Source organism: Cyanistes caeruleus, chromosome 1 (genome assembly GCF_971803275.1).
Source record: "Cyanistes caeruleus chromosome 1, bCyaCae1.hap1.1, whole genome shotgun sequence".
Taxonomy (NCBI): domain Eukaryota; kingdom Metazoa; phylum Chordata; class Aves; order Passeriformes; family Paridae; genus Cyanistes; species Cyanistes caeruleus.
This window is the reverse complement of record NC_141701.1, coordinates 18,129,370-18,150,318: the sequence shown is the minus strand read 5'-3', so window position 1 is coordinate 18,150,318 and position 20,949 is coordinate 18,129,370. Positions and strand designations below refer to the sequence as shown.

General features: G+C 38.8%; 2 protein-coding genes across 6 annotated transcripts in view; one reads left to right on the top strand and one right to left on the bottom strand.

Moving 5' to 3' along the window:
• The window catches only part of NUDCD1 (NudC domain containing 1), a 37,324-nt gene extending 21,311 nt beyond the window's left edge, over positions 1–16,013 (bottom strand). Inside the window, exons 1-2 of one of the 2 annotated variants that reach the window (XM_023920535.2) lie at positions 15,703–16,013; positions 6,508–6,662 (exon numbers count right to left, since the gene is read on the bottom strand). In XM_023920535.2, the coding sequence (XP_023776303.2) occupies positions 6,508–6,662; positions 15,703–15,820 (273 nt within the window). In that variant the 5' untranslated portion in view covers positions 15,821–16,013. Of the gene's footprint in view, positions 1–6,507; positions 6,663–15,365 lie in introns of both variants that reach the window. The other variant, XM_086880194.1, reaches the window with a different exon arrangement.
• ENY2 (ENY2 transcription and export complex 2 subunit) lies at positions 16,014–20,583 on the top strand. 4 transcript variants are annotated; one of them, XM_086880248.1, is made up of 5 exons: positions 16,014–16,051; positions 16,505–16,598; positions 18,507–18,577; positions 19,346–19,420; positions 20,350–20,583. In XM_086880248.1, exons 2-5 carry the CDS (start codon positions 16,531–16,533, stop codon positions 20,424–20,426), a joined length of 291 nt encoding a protein of 96 aa, XP_086736374.1. In that variant the 5' UTR covers positions 16,014–16,051; positions 16,505–16,530; the 3' UTR covers positions 20,427–20,583. The 4 variants fall into 4 exon arrangements, with proteins under 4 accessions (XP_086736374.1, XP_086736352.1, XP_086736358.1 ...); XM_086880226.1 differs by having other exon boundaries at positions 16,022–16,128; XM_086880232.1 differs by lacking the exon at positions 16,014–16,051 and adding an exon at positions 16,080–16,159.
• The last annotated feature ends 366 nt before the right edge of the window (positions 20,584–20,949 follow it).

Below are 20,949 nucleotides of genomic sequence, written 5' to 3'. Positions count from 1 at the left end.
GTGCCTGACTGACCTTCAGAGATCATCCCTTTTTAAACCAAATTTATACTCTTAATCCAACAATGAATAGACCATGCTGAGAACATAAAAAATGGTTATAGAGCCACTGAAACTACTTCTCGTTTTATTTTACTAGGCTCATTTCCAGTCAGTTGATCTACAATTACTTTTGAAGGTCCACAAACCAGAAACCTCTGTTTACAAGAGGGAAATTCTTCCCTCATTACTAAAAATCAGCATTGCTGTCACTAAGATGAAAATATGTTTACAAAGAAATGTATTTGCAAAAATAGAAAAACAAAATTTGAAAAATATTACAGGGACAATTTTGAAGATATTGACAAGTATGTAAAAGGAAGCACAAACAAGAAGCATATATTTGTTTTCACAAAGTGGGTGGGAAACAAGTAATTATTAATTGTGACACAAAATGGTTCTTAGTCCCATCCCAGGCCCAACCTTAATGCAGAAAGGCATGACACTAAGAAATAGCAGTAAAAACATTCAAGATTAAAACTGTGTCTCATTACAGACCTAGAATATTCAGCTACAAATAATTTAAACATCTTCTGTCCTTCTGTTTTTACTCAATCAGTAGCTTGGGGGGAATAATCTACTTCTAGCAAAAGAAACTTACTCATTCTGCTCTGTAAAATAAGGCAGTCAAAAATCTACATACAAGGGACCGTCTCCAAAAGAGTCCTTTTCACTTGGGAATGTGAATGCAATACAGAGAGAGCACACTGTGCATGCAAAGCGTGCAGTGGCCTCATTTATTGAGAATCCCACCTTTGAGGGCATTTCCAATCCCTCTTATTTTCCAGATGTTAGTAAAATCAGATGTGCATGTAACACATGTTGAAAGGTAAGCAAGAGAAATTGCCTTTGGGTAAGTACCATTTTAATAAGCAAGAGCAAAAAAATACCAGATAACAATCAGATAGCCCGCTTGCCTTTTGGGCCTACTTAAATTCATATTAGAGATTACTGTATGCTACAAGAAGATTATGAAGCCTGCAATGGAAAATTTGCAAATCTTTAATTATTAGAAGCATTCAGGGTCAGTTTCTGGAGTCAGCTGTATCACTACACCCCTTGGACTATCCTACTAATTTATAAAACATTTAGAAGCAGAGAATGAAAGAATTAAAAGGAAAAAAAATCCAAATAAACCAAACCCACAACCCAAACAAATATCACACAATCATTAGATACAATGAATTTTGGCTTCCTCATATTTTATTTAATTTTTAGGTTTCACTGAAAGGCATTTTTTCCCTACAAAGTAGAGAAGTTTTCCCTTGTAACTAGCAATGATTACTGAGCCTAGGGAAAAAAAGTCAAAATCTTGTGTATCTTATCATGGAAAGAGGAAGCATCATTCCTCTTAACAGTGACTTACAGGGTATACTGCATAACATTACAGAAGACCACACTTTTGTCAGCCTTCAAGTGAACTGTAACAGTATGCTTCAAATAGTTTTGGATGCAATTAAAATAAAAAATTATCAACTACTTAATCTTCTAAAGCTCACATCAGATTTACCAGCATTGAGCAGGAAATTCAGATCTCAATCTCCTGAAAAAATGAAAAATAATCTTTACTACAAATCATTTCTTTCAAAAGGCAAGAAAGGAAATTATCTTGTTCACAACATTGCTGTTGTGAATAATTTAACTTTAGGCATTTATTTAACTTTAATTTAACTAATTAAATTTAACTTTAGGCATTTATTAGAACAGTCTCCAATCTCACTCTGGCAATGGAAAGGATGGACTTCCTTGAAGATGAAACAAAACCTACTCTCAGTCCCCTTGTGTCAGATTAGCTTTTGGACTGTTTCTTTGTTCACCAGGTGGTTAACTGGGGTAATAGTAACTCCCTGCTTTAGAAGTGTGAGGGGATGGTGAGAGTCTGTACTCATCTATTACACTAGCAAGAAATGGCTAAAACAACTCGGTACTGCTCGGGCATTGCTCAGTGCTGGTGAGCAACTGTATTGTCCATCACTTGTTTTTTCTTGGTTTATTTCTCTCTCTTTTCACTATTACTGTTATTTCTGTTCTTCTTATTAAATTTTGCTTTATATAAATTGTTAAACTGTACTTATCTCAACCTGTGGGTTTTACCTTTTTCTGATTCTCCTCATCCTACTGGGGATGAAGGAGTAGCAGTGAGCAAGCAGCTGCATTGTATGTAGTTGTCAGATGGGGTTAAATGACAATACTGTACAAACATGAAATATTTTATAAAACACTTAAAATAAAAATTATTTTTTTCAAGGAAATAACGGGGAATGAGAAAGGAATAAAGGAATAAAAAAGAAAGGAAAAAAGTTATAAGTCATATGGCAATTCCCACAAAGTAGAAATAACAAATACAAGACTATGTTTTTATGAAAAATCAAAATACCTAGACATTTGACACATCTTTTTAACTTTTAAATTTTTAAATATTAAATTAAATAAAATAATTTAATTTTAAAAAAAAAATGTGCTTACCCAGCATTCTGAACAACAGAGACAAGTATTTAAAACCCTAAAAGATTTTGTTGTTCTCTATCTGCTTTCTTATTCTGACTTGTTTCAAACAATTCCCACATTGTGTCTGATGCCACTAACAGCTGTTCTGAATTCAAGTTAACTCAAAGTTACAGAAACAGTATTCCATACCTAATTCTGATTGGAAATTAAAAAGATGGAAATATATGTACTATTAAGGATTTTAATTAAGTGTGAGAAGAGTTCTTACTGCCACAATTTTTCAATTTGATTATTTGAGCATAAAAAGAAACCAAGTTGTCTTTGCAAGAAGAGCTTAAGGTCAAGAAACCAAGTCCAACTGCTAAAGGAGAAAATCTTGAATTTTTTGCAGCTATACTTGAATGCTAAAAACACCGAGCAACCAAGACAGTTGAGTCAGATGCAGAAAATGGACCAATTAAAAAAATCTCACTACCCTACCCACTGGGTGTTTAAAAAAAAGTATTGATTGCTGCTGGCATACTGAATAAAAAAAGTCCAACAGCTGTAATAGGAGAAGGTTAAAGCTATTTTACAGTATTTCCAGCCAAGTTAGAGTAACAATTTCCTCAATCTGGTATAAAAAAACCACCGGAATATTCATCCATCAACACAGAAGAACTGCTTGTGTTGATCACTTTTGTTTTTTCAATTATGTGTGATTCTGAGCAAGATGTTACGTGCACTTCTTTTCCTTCACAAATGACATCTTTTAAAACACCTAAGCTGCAGGAATAATTCATGACATATGGATAACCAACACACTTTCGTATTAGAATTAAAGCTGCAACCAAAAAAAGAAATAAAACTAGAAATAATGATGTGTTAGAAAGCCTATATGTTCTTTCATGCTGATTTTAGGATGAACACATTACCCTGTTCCATCTTCTGTTTTAAAGAGGACTGACATTAATTTTAATTGTAAGCTATACTTGGCCAAAATCAATCTTATTTTTAATATACATTTGACTAATATATGGCTGGGCACATTTGTAATGAGACACCTTGTTGATGTTTCTGAACACACGTTCCTTTTTATTCATATGCAAAGATGTTTCCTTTGCAAAACAGAATGGTATCGTGTATTAGAACACAAGATGGTGCCTATTTATTTTGCAGTTTAATCAGTTTTATTTCCCCCTTCACATGGAACCCAAACTTGTGACCAGACGATTAATCAAGTGCCATTATCTTGAAATAGGTCCTAGGGAAGAATATTTCTTGATTCAATTTATAGCCTGTTGTAAAAACCTTTATCTGCTTAGAAATAAATGTATGCACATAGTGCCCTCCTAATAAAGGAATATACTGGGTGTCCGTGCTGTGCAGGCAGAGGGAACCTGCAGGGGTGGTGTCAGTGAGGAGGGGCCAGGGCTGCCCTGTGCACATACAGCCACTTCCAGCTGGCTCCTCTGGACTCTCTCCATTGCAGAGAGCTGAGCCTGTCAGCTACGACAGCGGTGTGGAACAGAGGTCTGCCTGCAGCACTTGGAGCAGATCATGGAAAAGCAGGCTGTCCTCCTGAAACCCACACAGGACAGACAGCCACACTGTTGCGCATGCAAAAGAACACATGGAGCAAGTTCTTGGTACAAGCTTTGTGTGACATTTCTCATCATCCTACACTAGTTCTAATTGGCAATAAATTAAATAATTTTCCCCAAAGTCAAATCTGTTTTGCCCATCATGGCACCTGGTAAGTGATCTCCCTGGTTTATGCTCATCCATAGCCTTCTCTCATTTTTGCTTGCCATCTTGTTGGATAGAGGGAGTGAGAGTGTTTGGGTGGGTGTCCAGCAGCAAGCTGGGGTTAACCAACCTCAAGGATAAAACATAAAATGAGATTGTGATAAGCCACTGTTAAGAGAAGGCTTTATTTTAGATGTTTCTACTAGGAATCCAGATGATCTCAAAAGTTTTGGAAGAAGTCCTAGAAGATTATTTTGTCACAGTAAGAGTCTGCCAAAGTCTCCAACTGCTATACACTATGAAGAGCAAAGGAACTATTTTGCAGCTTCAGTTCTCACCCTATCATCCTCTGGAAACCTGTATTTCCTGAAAATCTAAAACTACAATTTCAGAATTTTTCTTAGTTTAGTCCTGACCTAGTAATTTCTGTCCCCCAGAACCTTGCACAGGCTAATCCACATGCTCTCAAAAGCTCACACATAGTCCTGTGTTTTCTTTTGTCTGACAGGGTTATGAGTAAAACTCTGGTAGTATGACAATGGGTATTTTCCTTTACACACAGTCTTTTCTTCCTTAATGCCCAAGCACTACAATTGTACATGCCAGAAACATGGTGTCCATAGAACCATGTCCTTCCCTCTCTGAAATGAAGTATAGCTTTATAAAGGAAGCTAAAGCATCCATGCATTAAAATGGCTCAAAAGAAATACAAAGTTTGATTACTTGGGACCACCAGCATAAAAGCAGAAATTTCAGACTTGGCCTAGCTTGCTTACACTACTTCAAGCTCCCTCACAGCCACCAGCATCTTTTTGCTTCCAACACACGATGTCTAGATTAAGCATTTCTAATTCTAACATACACACAATGACCAGGTTTTCAAGTTAGCAAACAAGCATCAAGTAAAGTCAGGGAGAAAGAGAAAAACGACTAGAAATCTTCCCTTTTCATCAGCTTGTCATCATGTCCATCTTGCCCAGAATGGAAGCAGATGTAACACTATGCAGAAGCCTGACAGAAAAGAGCTAATGTGTATGTCTCCAGCAGTGATAGGAATAGGCTGTGGACTCAATCAAGGTTTGTTGGTAATAACACACTGTGAGAAAGAACAGGATGTGGCTGGAGGGAGGGTCAGAGGTAGGACAGCACTTCTCTGGGACAAATGTCCTTGTTCTGGCTCCTAGAGATAAGCATAGCACAGTACAGCACACATATAGGAATAATGTGGAGAAGTGGATGTGGACATGGGACTGCAGCGGGGAGACCAAGACCACCAGAGACCCTCCTAAGCCCTCCAACTCATTTCCAGAAGGGACTGGAAGAACAAACTGCACATGGTAACTAATTTGTATAGAAAGTGAGTCATTTATTTTCCAAGTGGAGAAACTGATCCATAAACAGGTACCCCCACCAAGCCCAGGTAGCACCTCCAGGACCCCAGACATCCCATCAGCCCACTGCTGTGTGTTTGTACTGATGGCTGAAGTTTTAGGTTTCATATTTTTTAGATTCTATGCTGCCTTAGTGTGTAACTCTGTATTTCATATTAGGTGTTAGTAAGTTCTCTTCACAGTTAGACAAAACAATCCTTTTCCAGTGTAAGAACCAAGGACAACCATTACAGCCTCAGGCCCCAAAAGAATAAACAACAGTGAGTTAAAGAGAAGAAAATCAGGAGAATGGGACTTCATAACCTGAAGCTGTAACTGGACAACTAACTCAAATATGTAAATGGACAAAAACTCATAAAAATGTGAAAACTCGTAACTGGTCGTCCATTTTGTGTCCATCTTGGGCAGAGCCCCATCCAGGCTCTTGTACTGCCCAAGGTGTATCCTTGGAAGGCCTTTTGATAATTACCTACTCTATTCCTCACACTCTGTCTAGCCTCTGTTCCAGGTCAGCCTCTCTAGGCATCAGTACTAGGAGGTCAGGGACCAACATTTCAATTTCCATGCCAAATGTGTAACTCAGTAAAAAAATTCTGTAAGCTTTTGTGAACCCCTAGATTTGTTATTCCTTTTGTCCACAAGCATCTTCCTGAGTGTTCCTGCCCCCTTAAGGGTGGGATGTCACACACTATTGCAACACTAATGCAATATTACTAACACAAGTCAGAAACCTCACTCAAAATCCTTTTATTCTTTCTGGTAAAAGGCATTTTTGTTGACTGACCTGTCTTCCTGGGAATAGCTTCCCCCAGTTTTTGCATTTGGATCCTACTTGCAATATTTTCTATCTCACCTGCTCCCATCTTTTCCAATTCAGTGGTTTAAAAAAAAAAATTATTCTTACCAGAGTCACTGACAGATTCATAACCCTTCCAAACTGATCAACATAGTAGACATTATCCTGGTACCAGGAATCAAGGTGAAGATAATTATACATGCCAAAAGCACGCATGTGGTCAAGGGTATATTGATCATCACGAAGCTGCACTTCTGCTACAGCTGGAGGGAAAAGAAAAAGACTATTTTAATAATTATTTATTTGCAACTTAGTAATTTAAAATTCAAACTAACAATTTAAAAAGAATTCTTCCATTTTCATTCCACAGGTATGCTTTATTTGAAGAAAAATACACTATGTATACATAGTTTAAAATTTCACCATAAACTTGGAAAGCAAGTCATCCACGCTAAAGGCCACTGCAGTCATTTGTTTTGATTATCTCACCATTATAAATTACCATTTATAATGGCCTACTGCAGCGGTTTTGCCCTGGCTGGATGCCAGATGCCCACTAAAGCCATTCTATCACCTCCCTCCTCAGCTGGACAGGGGAGAGAAAACGTATGGCTCATGAGGGAGGAGCATAAGGAGAGATTGCTCACCTGATACTGTCACAGGCAAAACAGACTCAACCAGGGGAAATTAGCTTATTTACTGCCAATAAGATTAGGGTAATGAGAAATAAAAGCAAATCTTAAAACACACTCCCCCCCAGCCCTCCCTTCCTCCTGGGGTCAACTTCACTCCCAATGGTTATTCCTTCCTCCCCTCTCCAGTTGCACAGGAGACAGGGAATGGAGGTTGAGGTCAGTTTATCACACCTCTCTGCTTCTCCTTCCTCATTCTCTTCCCCTGCTCCAGCATGGAGTCCTTTCCACAGGACACAATCCTTCACAAACTTCACTAAGATGAGTTCTTTCCACAGTCTGTAGTTCTTTGCAAATTTCTCCAGAATGGCTCCCTTCCACAGGTCACAGTCCTTCAGGAAAGACTGCACCAGGGAGGGAGCCCACTAAGGGCAAAAGTCTTGCCACCAAACCTGCTGTGCTGTGGACTCCTCTGCCCATGAGCTCACAGGTCCCACTGGAGCCTCCTCCAGCATGGGCTTTCCGTGCCATCACAGCCTCAGTCAGGTGCATCCACCTGCTGCAGCACGGGGTGGTCCTTCACAGGCTGCAGGTGGATCTCTGCTCCCCTATGGGTCTCCATGGGCTGCAGGGGAACAATCTGTCTCATCATGGTCTCGCCACAGGCTGCAGGAGACTCTGGCACCAGGAGCACCTTCTTCCATTTCTTCCTCACTGACCTTGGCGTCTGCAGAATGGTTTCTCTCACACAGTCTCACTCCTCTCTGGCTGCAGTTCTTATGCAGCCACTTTTTATACTTTTCCAATACATTACCCCAGAGGTGCTACCACCATGGCTGATGGGCTTGGCCTTGGCCAGCATCAGTTGGCTCTGTCAGACATGGGGGAAGCTTCCAGCAGCTTCTCACAGAAGCCTTCCCTTGTAGCCCCCCTGCTACCAAGACCTTGCCATGCAAACCCAATACATCTCCACCCTGTCTCTCAGCAGCATGTGTTGAGATCCAATTTATCTATAACCCTCACAGGATGAAACACACATCTACACACACGCAACAACAATGTCAAACCTACTCTGTATTATAGTAAGGGGAAGAAAGTCTACTCTATAGTAACTCTAAGAAAACAGCAGCCAAATGAAAATCTAACTACATGGATTTCATAGTCTTAAATTCTGAACTACACTACCAACACTTGCGAGCAAAGATTAAAACAGTAAAAAGCAGAATTAGTTCAGTTATTACAAGAAGAAAAAACCAAAAGCACAAAACAAAATAACAAAAATCAAAAGCAAACAACAACACCCCACCATGTTCTCAGCATTCTCACTGAGGCTGAAATTTCCAGAAATGTCCAAGATGCCATCAAAATTTGAGAATAACTTTTTCTAATTGAAAGAGACTGCAAAGAATGGCTGTTCACTAGAATACTACCTTCTTCAACACAAGAAGCATGCTACCTACAGTCATTCACTTGAGCAAGATTTTTCCAAATAGGTAACATCTACTCAACTACCAGTAATCAGAACTGCATTATCTGTTGAAGACTAACCAGGTTTTTATTTAGATTAGGTGCAGCTTTTTTCCTCCTATTCCATATCTATACAGAGATGAAGCAGATGTAGTCCAAACATCTCAAAATATATCAGCAGAGGTCTAGTCCATCCTTTTGTAAATAGTCTCAGAACTCCAGAATGAACTCCATTTCAATCTCCAGTACAGTCAACCCAGGATTCTTAGCTCTCCTGCAGGGAACTTATCTTGAACTTCACACAAGAAAAATCCTTTAGAAAGTTACAAGTAAACCCTGTCAACCCATGATGACTAGCACTCAAGCCCAGACTATGGGGAAAGCACCTCAAGGCTAATCCTTCTCACAGCAGCAGTACAGAGTTATTGTAATCCCTAATCTTTCAATTTCGACTTTCTTTCCTTTTCTGCTCAGGAACAGAGCTTATCTATTTCCAGTATTTCACTTGCATCCCACCGCATAACAGGGACCATTCACAACTCTCTGCAGCAGCACTCAGACTTCTAACTCTTCTTTAACATCTGCTTAAACCCTGCTGCAGCAGCAGTAGTTTACTGTGTCAGAACATCAATTCCTGCAAAGAGCAATTAATTTGGCAGTGCCACTGCACAGCTATCACAAACTCAACAACCAATCACTATTTGGCTCAGAACAGACCATTAGAGACACTCGCTATAAACATAAAAGTGGTTTTAGGAAACTATGCAAGATTGTACTGCCTGATTAATAAAAAATCCAGTCATACTATCCAAAATGCTTGCAAAATAGAATCATTAGCAATTAGTCTCCTAATCACTGTTGGTATTTGCAAAGCAGCAGTTTTAATTCCACTCAGATCAAATCATTATTCATATTCACCACACAGGAGGGATTTCCGTACCTCTGCAATTAATAAATTACTGTTACACAAGCTATGGCCCTTCAAAACAAGCTAGAATATCAACAAATGAGTGAGAATAAAATACACCTGCCTTAATGGCAAGGACTGCTACCCATTCCAATTCCTGCTTTAATTAATTAGAATATTTTACTGTAAATAACACTGTAAAAAATAGAATATATTGTAAAAATGCATTTTAAAGCTGTTTGTGTACCAAGCTTTATCGCAGAGATATTTTTCCCAACACAAGAGATGACATGAATATTTTGTAAACAATTAAAGACCAAACCAAATACAATCCAGAATAATTATTTTTAGTGAAACCAAGCACATATCATCAACTTCCTGTATAGCTGATCCTCTGAAATTAGAATACTTTACATGTAGAAACATGTAAAGATTTTTTAGCACAAAAAACCTGAAATGTTAAGGCTTCCTTTGTCTACTTCTCCCTCCCCACTCCCCTAGTTATGTTGTCAGAACTGTAACTAAACAGTCTAAATACTCCAAACTAGATGATTCCTAAAGTAAACAAACAACTTTTCACAAAAATACTTGGAACAATAAACTTGATTAGCTGATTGTAAGGTGATAAACTTTATAAAATCTGGAAGAACATGAATTCTCTGTCCTTGAGTTTTCTAGACCGTAGTTCTGATAAGCCCTGAATAATGAAGGGGGTCAGGAACAGGAGATCCAAATCCCTTGTATTATTGCAATATGTAATAAATTCCACATAAACAGAAGCCAGAAACTGTACAATCCATAGGTGATTTTAAGCTAGGAAATCTGACATATGTATACTGTCTTGTCATGAAACACTTCAAATGAGGTAGCCAACTGCTTTCAGAACATATCATACATATGTGTGGCTCTGCCAAGATGAAGCAACTAAAGAACCTATTCCATTCTCCATTCATTCTGAAATCCATACTGTGACCAAGTGAAATGTGCAGAACTGCCATCTGCTATCATATAACATGTGCTTAGATAGTTTACAGAAGATTCTACACTAGAGTGAAATTAATTCCTTCCTTTCTACAGCCTTCAAGATTCAAGGTTTCTTAATGGTCCTTTGAAAAAAAGGGAAAACCAATAGAGCTGAATGCAAAAAAAATAAAGGAGAAAAGAGAAAAGAAACAGAGACTTTTAAAAAAGTAAATTCAGATAAAGGTAAGTTAATATAAATAGAGAAGAAGAAATACTTCAATCAGATCATCACCTTATTCAGTCTCACAGTTATACACAGTTTAATGAGTTTTTATTTGGTTGCTCATTCAGGATTTTTGAATTTTTTTCTGTTTTGTTATTGTTTGGCTTGGGTTTGTTTTGTATTAGGGTTTTTATTTTTTCCTAGATTTTTTTGTTTGCTTTTTTTCTTATTTTTTTTATGTGATTTTTAAGAGACTAATTCACAAGTCTCAATGGGTTCACTAGTCTTGGGTTCAATTAAGAAGCAGCAGTCAATGGCAGCTATTCAACAGAGTACGTGGTCTCTTTCAAATTTCTGATAAATACACCTGCAGCATGGTAACCCAGAAACATTAATTCATACACTGTTATTCATACCAGAAAAGAAAGCAAGCATACAGAATTTATAAACTAAAACTCATCTTTCAATATTATTTCCCAACAACCCTAGTTACATGGGCAATTCTGGACCAGTACAAAGAAAACTATGCTACTTTTCTAGAATTGTATTTATCTCCACTAGTTCCATGCTTTAAAAGAATAATTTGACTCACAACAGTTTAAACATAACTAAAGAGAAAATTTGCACTCACAGTGATTTACTTCAAAGCAAAAGTAGTAAATACAAAGTAATTAATAGGAATCAACAGAAGAAGTAGCATCTCCCTAACCTGTTACTATTCTCTAGCTTGATATTATTATAATTATTAGTATGCAATGCAAAAAAAAAATAAATTTCTCTGAATAAAGAGTACTATCAAGGAACTTATACTTCAGATGAATAGACAGGTCTTATATCTGCCACCAAAAACAATGAAGCAGAACTGGGATGAAAAAAAAAAGAAAGGTAGAGAAAAAAAAAGGGTGAAGAACAACCCCCAAATAGCCCCTCCATTTTTAGACATTTTCCTGAATACACCAAAGCAACTTTACAAAACTGCAAAATATACTAAGCAATTATACCAGCATTTTTTGTGGCATCAAATACTATATGCTTGTATGTCATGCCTTGTTTTGCAGTGCCACCCAGTGGAAGCAATTTTTTCTTGCAGATACACTGGTCTATTAGTGGGAAAAAATTTAAATTCTAGTATCAGCATTCAAAGATCCTTCTAGCCCTGCATTAATCCTTTTTCTTTTAATCCTTTCTTTAACGTTTTTATTGTTAAAGGCAGTACCTTGTTGTTGAGAAAACATGTGCCTAAGACCTAAACTTCCAAGAATTACAGCTGCAAATGTCTGAAAAAGCTCACAATTTCTTACTATTTTCCATATATTACTTTGAACACTTTTTTTGTATTTAATTTTTCAAATGCAAATCAAAAATGCAAATGAAAATCTCTGTAAATGTTTGAAACATACCAGCGCCTTTTGCACCATAAAAAGTCACAAACATATGCCTTCCATGTAGCACTACTAATGAGCAACTTTTCAATGAAGCAGATCTTCTAAACAGTATGGATTATCACCATTTTTAAAAGAAAGTGATAAAACTGATAAATGCTCAAAATGATAAATGATCAAAGAAATGCTTTCTCTGTGTGTTCTCCTGGCTTGCAACAGCAGCTCCATCTCTGAGCAAATGTTTACTCTGCCTTCCAGCTGTAGTTATATTGAAAGGCATCCAATACTACACTACAGGTGCAACAGTCCTGCCAAACACACAAGACAGAGGAAAGGGATCAGGGACATCCACATATGAATAAACTCTAAGTCTCTGGAAAGCAAAAGGAATTATGAGACATCTAACCAGTAAACAGCAAAGGTCTTGAGCCTTTAAAAATGTTGTGCAACTTGGACATGTTCCTTGCTGGAGACAAGGATTTGCTCGACAGTCTCTGCTTTGGATTCTGCTAAGATCAGGTTAAGGCAGAAAAGATAACCACAAACAAGATGCTCATTTATCTCTCCTAAATGTTCAGTGATCCAAAAAAAAGGCATTACAAAACTCAGTGCAAAAGAAACATCTGAAAATAAGTTATAGAAATAAACTTAAAAAAGTAAGAAGAAAGACAAAATTAGAATGAAGAGCTAAGAATCAAAAGCATAATAATATGGGACTCATTACTAGTTGAAATATATTACCAGGAGGAGAGATAAGAAAACAAATGACTGTGAGAATTTAGCATTAACTAGGACAGATAGGGTTGGAATAAGGAAGAAATAAAAGAACATGAAAATCACAGTATTTAAAAGAGAAGGGAAGGTATCGTACTTCCCCCATTCTTCTTCACCATGGCCATAAAATTTTAAGAAATTTACAAGAAAATCACCTTCTATCATAGATCTAATAAATAAATAGTTTCTTAAAATGCATTTCTTTATTAGTTGCACATCTGATCACAGAAAATTCCTGGCAGTCAACCAGTTGAGGGCATACTTGAACAGAACACTAAGTTTTGTAAGATGGTCAGAAAATGACGCTCACTGTAGTCCTCAGGAACATGACAATCACAAGTTGTCACACAACATCACATGCTGCTATCCACCTGCTCTGGGGGAAGAAGACTGCATTAATTTCACTGGGCAATTTTTTTGGTCATTTTATTTTATAACTAGCAGTGAAATTCATGAAAATAGATAAATATAAAAAGAGATAGAAATACTGAGAGAAGACTGATACTCTAAAGTTCAGTACGCAAGTTTGTAATAACAAAGTGCATTCTGAAAAAAACTGCATAAACACTTCAAATACAGTTGAGTTATAACTCAGTTCTGCTTAAGAATAAGCATTTATTTATTTTTATTGTTATTTATTCCAATTACTTTATAACTCACATATTCCTCTTAACTGCCACCAAACTTGGGATGCCACATAGGCAGACCTAAAAATCTCAGGCCATTTGAGACAAACACTCATTAATTCCTTTTCTCTAAAACAAAAAATCAACCGCCTTTTTACATTAATCTTCCAGATTCTATTACAATATTTTTGCAAATGGTAGTGAATAAAATCAGAAATAATTATACCGACAGTGTTCTTAAACATCTGACTTTTTTTTTTCAGCTATTGCACTCAGTCTCACTTTGAGGAAATTAAATCAAATTCTTCACACAGTGACAAGTATTGATTTAATAACCCAAAAACTACCAAGCTCTTCATCATATTCTAGAGGTTTTGAATCTGCACACAAGTGTGCTGGAAAGCAGAAGTTCTTGGCCTTCCCACACAATACTTTTCTTTCTTCTCACAAGCAGAAGTTTGAAAAAACCACAGCCTACACACCATCCACAGTCTCTGCAACTCAAGCCATTACTCCTGTACAATACAAAAATCAAATTTTGGAAGGACACCCTAAATCTAAGACATGTGTAGACACTGGGAAATACAAAAGTCAGGTACAGAACACCTCTGCACTGAGTCAACTGCCTTGAAGAACACAAAAGAAAACCAGCAAGGAGAAAGAGGCAGCTGTATGGCTTAAGAGCAGGCTGCAATTAAAACATCTGGAAGACAGATACAAGGCCTGATACATTTCCTGCTATTAATTGCAAAACACAACAACAATAAAAGCTTTTGACTCTCCAGAGGACCAGTATCTATATGCACACACAGACCAGAATAAGTGACCCAGTATTAGTGACTCTGTAGGACAGCTGAGTAAATTAGAGTGAAATGAATGAGTCAGGGTCTTTGTGCTGTGGGAAGCAGGTAAAGACAAGAACACAGTCACACGTATCAGTCCTCCATTAAGTGAGTTATTGTAACTATTATGTAAAATATCTGAACAGACAAGAATTGAGTAGATCCATCTCTCCACTGGCAACTCCACTGCTCATGAATTTTAATGAAGATCTGAAATCCTCACTTTTTTGGAACAGGTGCACAATTGACTAGCCAAGAACCACAAAGGTTGCTTGACCATAGGCAGAACAGCCAATAAGAGACAAATTAAGGGAGTGTGCCAAAGCTACCTTGTTGCTATCTCACAGCTGCAGCACACTCCTAACACATGCCCACTCACCTGCATTTGGGCTGTCTTTTGGAAAGTGACACCCGAAGCAGTCTTACAGAAAAATGTTACTCTCGTTAGATTTTCCAGTCCTACCATAGATATACTCACAGTCTCATCTACTTAACCTTCAATAAAAAATGTATCTAAAAACCTCCTACTGCTGACAACTCAGCATGGCAAGCATACCTTTCTGACCCACTACAAATACAGTATGTTCTACACAAAACAAAAGTAACATGTAATGGGTAAGTCTGTAGACAGGTATATCAGCCAGTAAATATACAGAGACAGAGATTAGTCCACACAAATTGTGTTTACTGTCTCAGCTTTACAAAGAAAACCAAACTCATTCATACACCTTACAAGAAGATGTGAATTTCACAAATCAGTAAATATAGAGTGCTGAGATATTTCAGGGTATGGCTAAGACTGTAGGCACATATCCAACAAGACTTTGTGCTAATGTACTTCTCAGTGAATTAGCCTGTTAATGGACCAGCATTTCAAATACTGAAGATGCTTGGCAGAGAAAGCAGGGCATGGAATGCATGGCTTAGAGAACCACCTTTGAACTGTGTGAGCAGAGCAATAAAGAGAAACAGCTAATTTACTGAAGTTTGTATAAGATGTTAATTTCATGCGTATTTCTCTAAACCGCATGTGTTCCGTTCACACTCTGCTTTGAACTACCTCAGCTGGTCATCTGGCCTCACCTCGCCTGCACAAGCAAGACCATGGTTAGGACACAGGTTTCCTTATTCATTTAGGAACTAAGCGTACCAGGAGCAGGCAGCTACACGGCAGAGGTCTGACAAGTCAGGGACCTCGGCCCACCGCCAAGCCACTTGGCGAGGGACAGACGCCCCTGGCCAGCACGCAGCAATTGTAACGAGAAGCCGAGACGAAGCGCTCGGTCTCGGAAAGCGCCGCCGTTGGAGAGGCGCGGGACTCCCGGTGCTGCGGGCCGGGCTGTCCCCAGCTCGGGGCACCCTGCACAGAGGGCCGCTGCCCGGCCGCTGGCGCCGCAAGGGAACGAAGGGAAACGCGGGGGGATCCGTCCGTCCCTCCCGCGCTGCTCAAGGGATGCCCGGCGGGATCAGCCGCGCCCGCTCCTCACCCGCGTCCAGCCCCAGCTGGTAGCAGGCCAGCGGCTCCAGCGACAGCTTGTATCCCTCGAACTTGGGGTCCAGCAGCAGGCGCTTGGCCTGCAGGGAGCAGTGGGCGGCACCCGCCATCCCGCAGCTCCGGGAAAACTTCGGGAAGCGCCGGCAACTCCGCGGGCCCTCCGGGAACGCGCGGCAGCGGCCGCGGAGCACCACGGGAAGAGGGTGCGCGGGAGCCCGGCCTCCGCTGCATGCCGGGAGCTGTAGTCTGGGCCCGGAAGCAGGCGTGCGCCCGGGGCGCGCCGGGAGCTGTAGTCGCCGAGTCCGGACTACGTTTCCCGGTGGCGTCCGCGCCTAGGAGAGGTGGGGCCGGCGGCGCATGGCGCGTTCTGCAGGCGGCTCCGCCTCTGCTGCACGGACCGGCGGGGCTGCGGCGGGCGGTGAGCCGGGAGCCAAGCGGGAGCGAACCGGGTCGGGCCTTCTCCGCGCCGATCCCTCGCTCCGGGGCACCGCTGGGTGGGCCGAGCGCCGGGGGCGCCGGGCGGGAGCGCCGGGCTGCGGAGAGGCCGCGCCCGGAGAGGGTGGGCCGTGGGCGCGCAGGCGGCCCGCTGAGCCCCGGTGCCCGGTGCCTGGCGCTCGGGCAGCCGGGTCGGTGCTGAACCCAGCTCGTCCCCTGAGCCAGTGGTTAAACACACTGGTGCTCCGGTCATTAACCGCGGGGATGTGTCAGTGGACAGAACACTGCTGTTTTGGTGACTTTTTTTTGTTGAGTGAATAACACCAGCATTTGTCGAAACTCTGCTTTGCTCTGTGTAGGTTTGTGGAAAACGTAGATTTCCAAAATGAATAAAGATGCGCAGATGAGAGCAACCATTAATCAAAAGCTAATAGAAACAGGAGAACGAGAACGGTAAGTTGACTTCCTACTCCTGCCCGTGAGAGGCTTTAAATACATCAAACGTGTGCTACACATAGGAGTAAAGTAAACTCAATAAAGTAAACTCAGCTCTAAATTCTTTAAATGCTTATACATGAAAGTCTTGAGTGTTACATAAACTATTTTTTAAAATGCCTTCTGAACAGTTTTATTTTAGTTTTTCAATTGAAAAGAAGTAGAGGGGAAATAAAGGATGGTGTTAATTGGTTTATGAACTGTTAAAGCTTTCTCTTATGCAGGTATTTTGTGTTGGAATGCCCTAGATTCATGAAAGAATCATCATTCCATGCAATTTTTTACAGTTAAATCTTCTTATCAGTCTTCTCATAAGGCGAATGAAACAAAACTTTCCTTTTTGCTTTTAAGTTTTTCTTACGTTTCTAGCTCTGTTCTTGTTAGATAAAGCAACACACAGTAGAATACATAAAACACAAAAAAGAAATAAATAAAAAAGTAAAGAAAACCCAAAAAGTTTGTGCAAGTCATTGTAGAGATTCCAATAAAGGCAAACAAGTAAATTGCACAATGTTTTTGGCATATTTTTGTCTTTTCAGTCTGTTTTATTGACATTGTATTTGCATATCACTAGAGCGCTTATTACATTACCCTCCTCATCGCTTCACTGTGCTTGCAACACCATGCACCAAAAGCTCTATGTCCTTCATTTTTAAAGGCCTGTATGAGAAAAAAATCTTTCTCCTGGGTCATGGCATAGCCTTGTACCTGACGTAGCCTTTTGTAGCCTGACGTGGTATCTCTGCTCTACATCTTTCCTGGTTGTGACCATCCCCCTGGAGATTGCACAGACCTTCAGCAAAGCAAGAAATTTCTTGAAATGCTATTGAGATCTGTTTTATGGTAATTTAAGAATAAGAAGGGTTTTATCAGGACATCAATTAAAAGCAATCTTATAAACAGGCTTTATCAGAGCTTTACTGTGATCAGAGGCAGAGCACTTGGATTTTGTGAACTGGGAAATATACAGAGGCAGACAGTTTCACCTGTATTTTGACTGCTTTTTTCACCAGTTCATCTGCCCCCTACGCAATTCACTGAGGAAAAGGGATTAGACCACTGTTCAGGCTCATGCTACAATCCTTTCATTCATAAAGACAGGGTTTTGCTAGGGTTATTTAGGATAGTACAAGATAAGCAGGCTTGCTAACTAATGTAAAAAAGACTGAAATGTACTAAGTTATTTATCATATTTTACTTTCATTTTCCCTTCTTCTGTTTTTTAGTACTAATCTTTACTTTTTTAGCTAACTTTCAGTATTGTTTTGATATATGGAGCAGATGCTTCATTGTGGCATATTGTTGTGGTTTTTTTCCATTAATGCCTGAATCCTTGCTGCTGAAGCTTACATAGCTAATCATACTTAGGAAGATAAGATACAGGATCCTCCATTTTCACCCTGAAGGAGGTAATGTGTAACTCAGGAGATAAACCTACAGCTGAGCAGTGCAGAATTCTTCTCAAAAGGTGAGGGAGAAGGTTTTACTTATTTTAAAGACTTGGTATCAGGTGAAATATTCCAACTTTGAAAGTTTGCATACATCTGCAACCAGAGTAGACTCAATTCAAGTAATTCAAGGGCTTCTACTTTTTTTTACTGTGGCTGCAGCATCAACACTGCCAGAAGCAGATCTGTGAGTTAGCTCCTGAGGCATCAAATCTTCATAGTCCAACATGGCAAACTGAAATTGGAACTTGTTTGGGTTTGGATTTGGGTTTGCTGTTCAGCCATTTCTGCTGCTGGTCTGGGAACTCTTGGGTAGTAATTGGAGGCTTGACTTTCAAACTGGAACATATTTAAGCTCATCAGGAATTAAACATAAGGAATGTCTGTTATTCTAACAAGTTTTATATTGTCTTAACAGTCTTAAAGAGCTGCTGAGAGCCAAGTTAATTGAATGTGGCTGGAAGGATCAGTTGAAGGCACATTGCAAAGGTAACAGTGGTCAATTAATTTCCTTTGTATTCAGCTGAGATTCTGGCCAAATAAAAATCCCAAATGAAGGCTTTACTGCTACTTTAAACAAGACCTGGGCAAGAGGAATGTATCCCTGGCAACTTGACATTTATGTTTAAACATGCTACTTAATTGAGATTACTTCTCAGCTTTGACTTCTGCATTTCTCAGTAGGGTGCAAAGCACTTTAAGTAAACAGTTGTTTCAATACTGATGTGTATTAATAATAGCCTTTATTTTGCTATAGATTTATTCCTTTCTCTCTGGCATCACTTTTTGACTTGGCTGAAATATGTACAGAAATCTTGTTTAAACCAGTTGGAAGACTAGTAAGGATTTACTGTCTGTGCTCTTCCTTATTGTATGTTCCAAAGTGTTTTTCCAGTTGTACCTTTCTTACTACTGTAAAAATAATGTCTTTTAAGAGATAAGTGAGCCAATTTGTGAACTGCTCCAACACTCTAGTAACAGGCACATCTGGTAATAGTCAGATGAGATAAAACATTTTAATATTTGTTTTTAAAATATTAATTTATCAAAATGCATCAGCAATGACCAGTTCTCATCCTTAAACTTACGACATGAGTGAGAGAGTAAAATCGACTGTACAATGCAGTAAATACTGAGCTAATAACCTATATTCAGGTCCCATGCTACTTCATATTCTGTCATGACAATGTAGGCAGGTTTTGTTTACCAGCGCAAGTTTTGTCATTTTATGTAAGTATTGATCTTGGTCTTTCCCAGATGTCATTAAAGAAAAAGGATTAGAACATGTTACTGTTGACGATTTGGTGGCAGAAATCACTCCCAAAGGCAGAGGTAAGAAAATGAAAATGTGGATGGAGTAGTACATCAACAAACACACATACCTCTATTTCATTAGTATTTTGAAAGCAGTGTCATGAGCTCGCCTGTGTTGGATTCAAGGAAAAATGTTAATAGTGTGATATTAACTACAAATAAAATGTTAATAGCTTAATATTAACTACAAATGAAACGTGAATTTGTATTGTGTAGCAGCCTTCAGATTACTTTTGCAAATTGTGTTAGTCATGTCTACATTCATTTTTATAATTGACCTAATGGTCCCAAGTTGTGTACACAATAGAGATGTTTTAAAATTCCAAATATTTTCAGATGGAAAATCAGAAATAACAGTTCTAGTGTAAGAGGAATGGGAAGAGTAAAGGACATAGCATAGAGATACAAAAAAATTAAATTACTTAAGGAAACTGCAGTTCTCTTTATATTGTTCCTCTTGAGCTGTCTAGCAGGGTCTGATGTTAGTGGTAGAAACTTAATTAAGTTCTAAACAAAAATAGGCCTTCACAATAGCTTGCTCAGAGGCCAGGGTTGAGATTTTTTTTTTTTTGGTCTTAAATTTGTGAAGACAAAAGGTAGGATAATCACACTTGTTCTGTGTGAACACACGTGTTCTGTGTTTGTTCTGGTGATTATATCCTATTTCCTGTTGAATAATACTTTTCCTCAAACTTCCCAATTTTTTGGACTATGAACAGGCAAAAAACCGACCAGTAACAACACTGTTCTCAAAAGATCCCAATTTTAGCCTATTTTAAATGGGAAAGATATAAATGTGCTATGAAAATCAAGTAGTTTCAGTTAGTTAGGTATTAACAAAATTGCAAGAACAATGAAAGAATAGAAATGGCTGTTGTAAAAGTATGGTTTTAGCATACTTTTTATTTTGTCTTTTTTTACTTCTTGCTTTCTTATTTGTGTTTTAGCTTTGGTACCAGACAGTGTAAAGAAAGAACTCTTGCAAAGAATAAGAACCTTCCTTGCTCAGCATGCCAGTCTTTAATTTTGATGTTCATCTGGGATACAGTTTCCTGTATTACATCAATCATGTCAGGATTGGAATGCAGTTTACATACTTAAAAATGAAAAAATCAATAAATTTTCTTTGCACTGCATCAATTTCTTAAACTTGGTGTTATTTTAATAAAAAATTTTGTGAACTTGTGTTTCTAAGGTGGTTCTCTCTCTCAGTGGACTGTAATGTGGTGTCACTTGTTTTTAATAATCCTTAACTTTATACAGCTGTGGAACCTTGCAAAGATTTTTCAGAAAAGAAGCACAGTTAACAAGTATGTTGACCAGAAATGCAGAAAGGTATAAAAAAAAAAAAATGTGGAAAGTGGGATAAGACATACTGCTGAGCATATCCTTTCTGATTATCCCAGAGTAAGCAGGAGAAAGTTAACACTATGTGAAACTGTTGGTGAAATTCCTTTTGTACTTCTTTTCCACAGCATTAGTTGTTTGAAGTCTCTGATGTGGGTTGCAAGTATTTACTCAGCAATTCATAAGAGGTTGAAATCTTC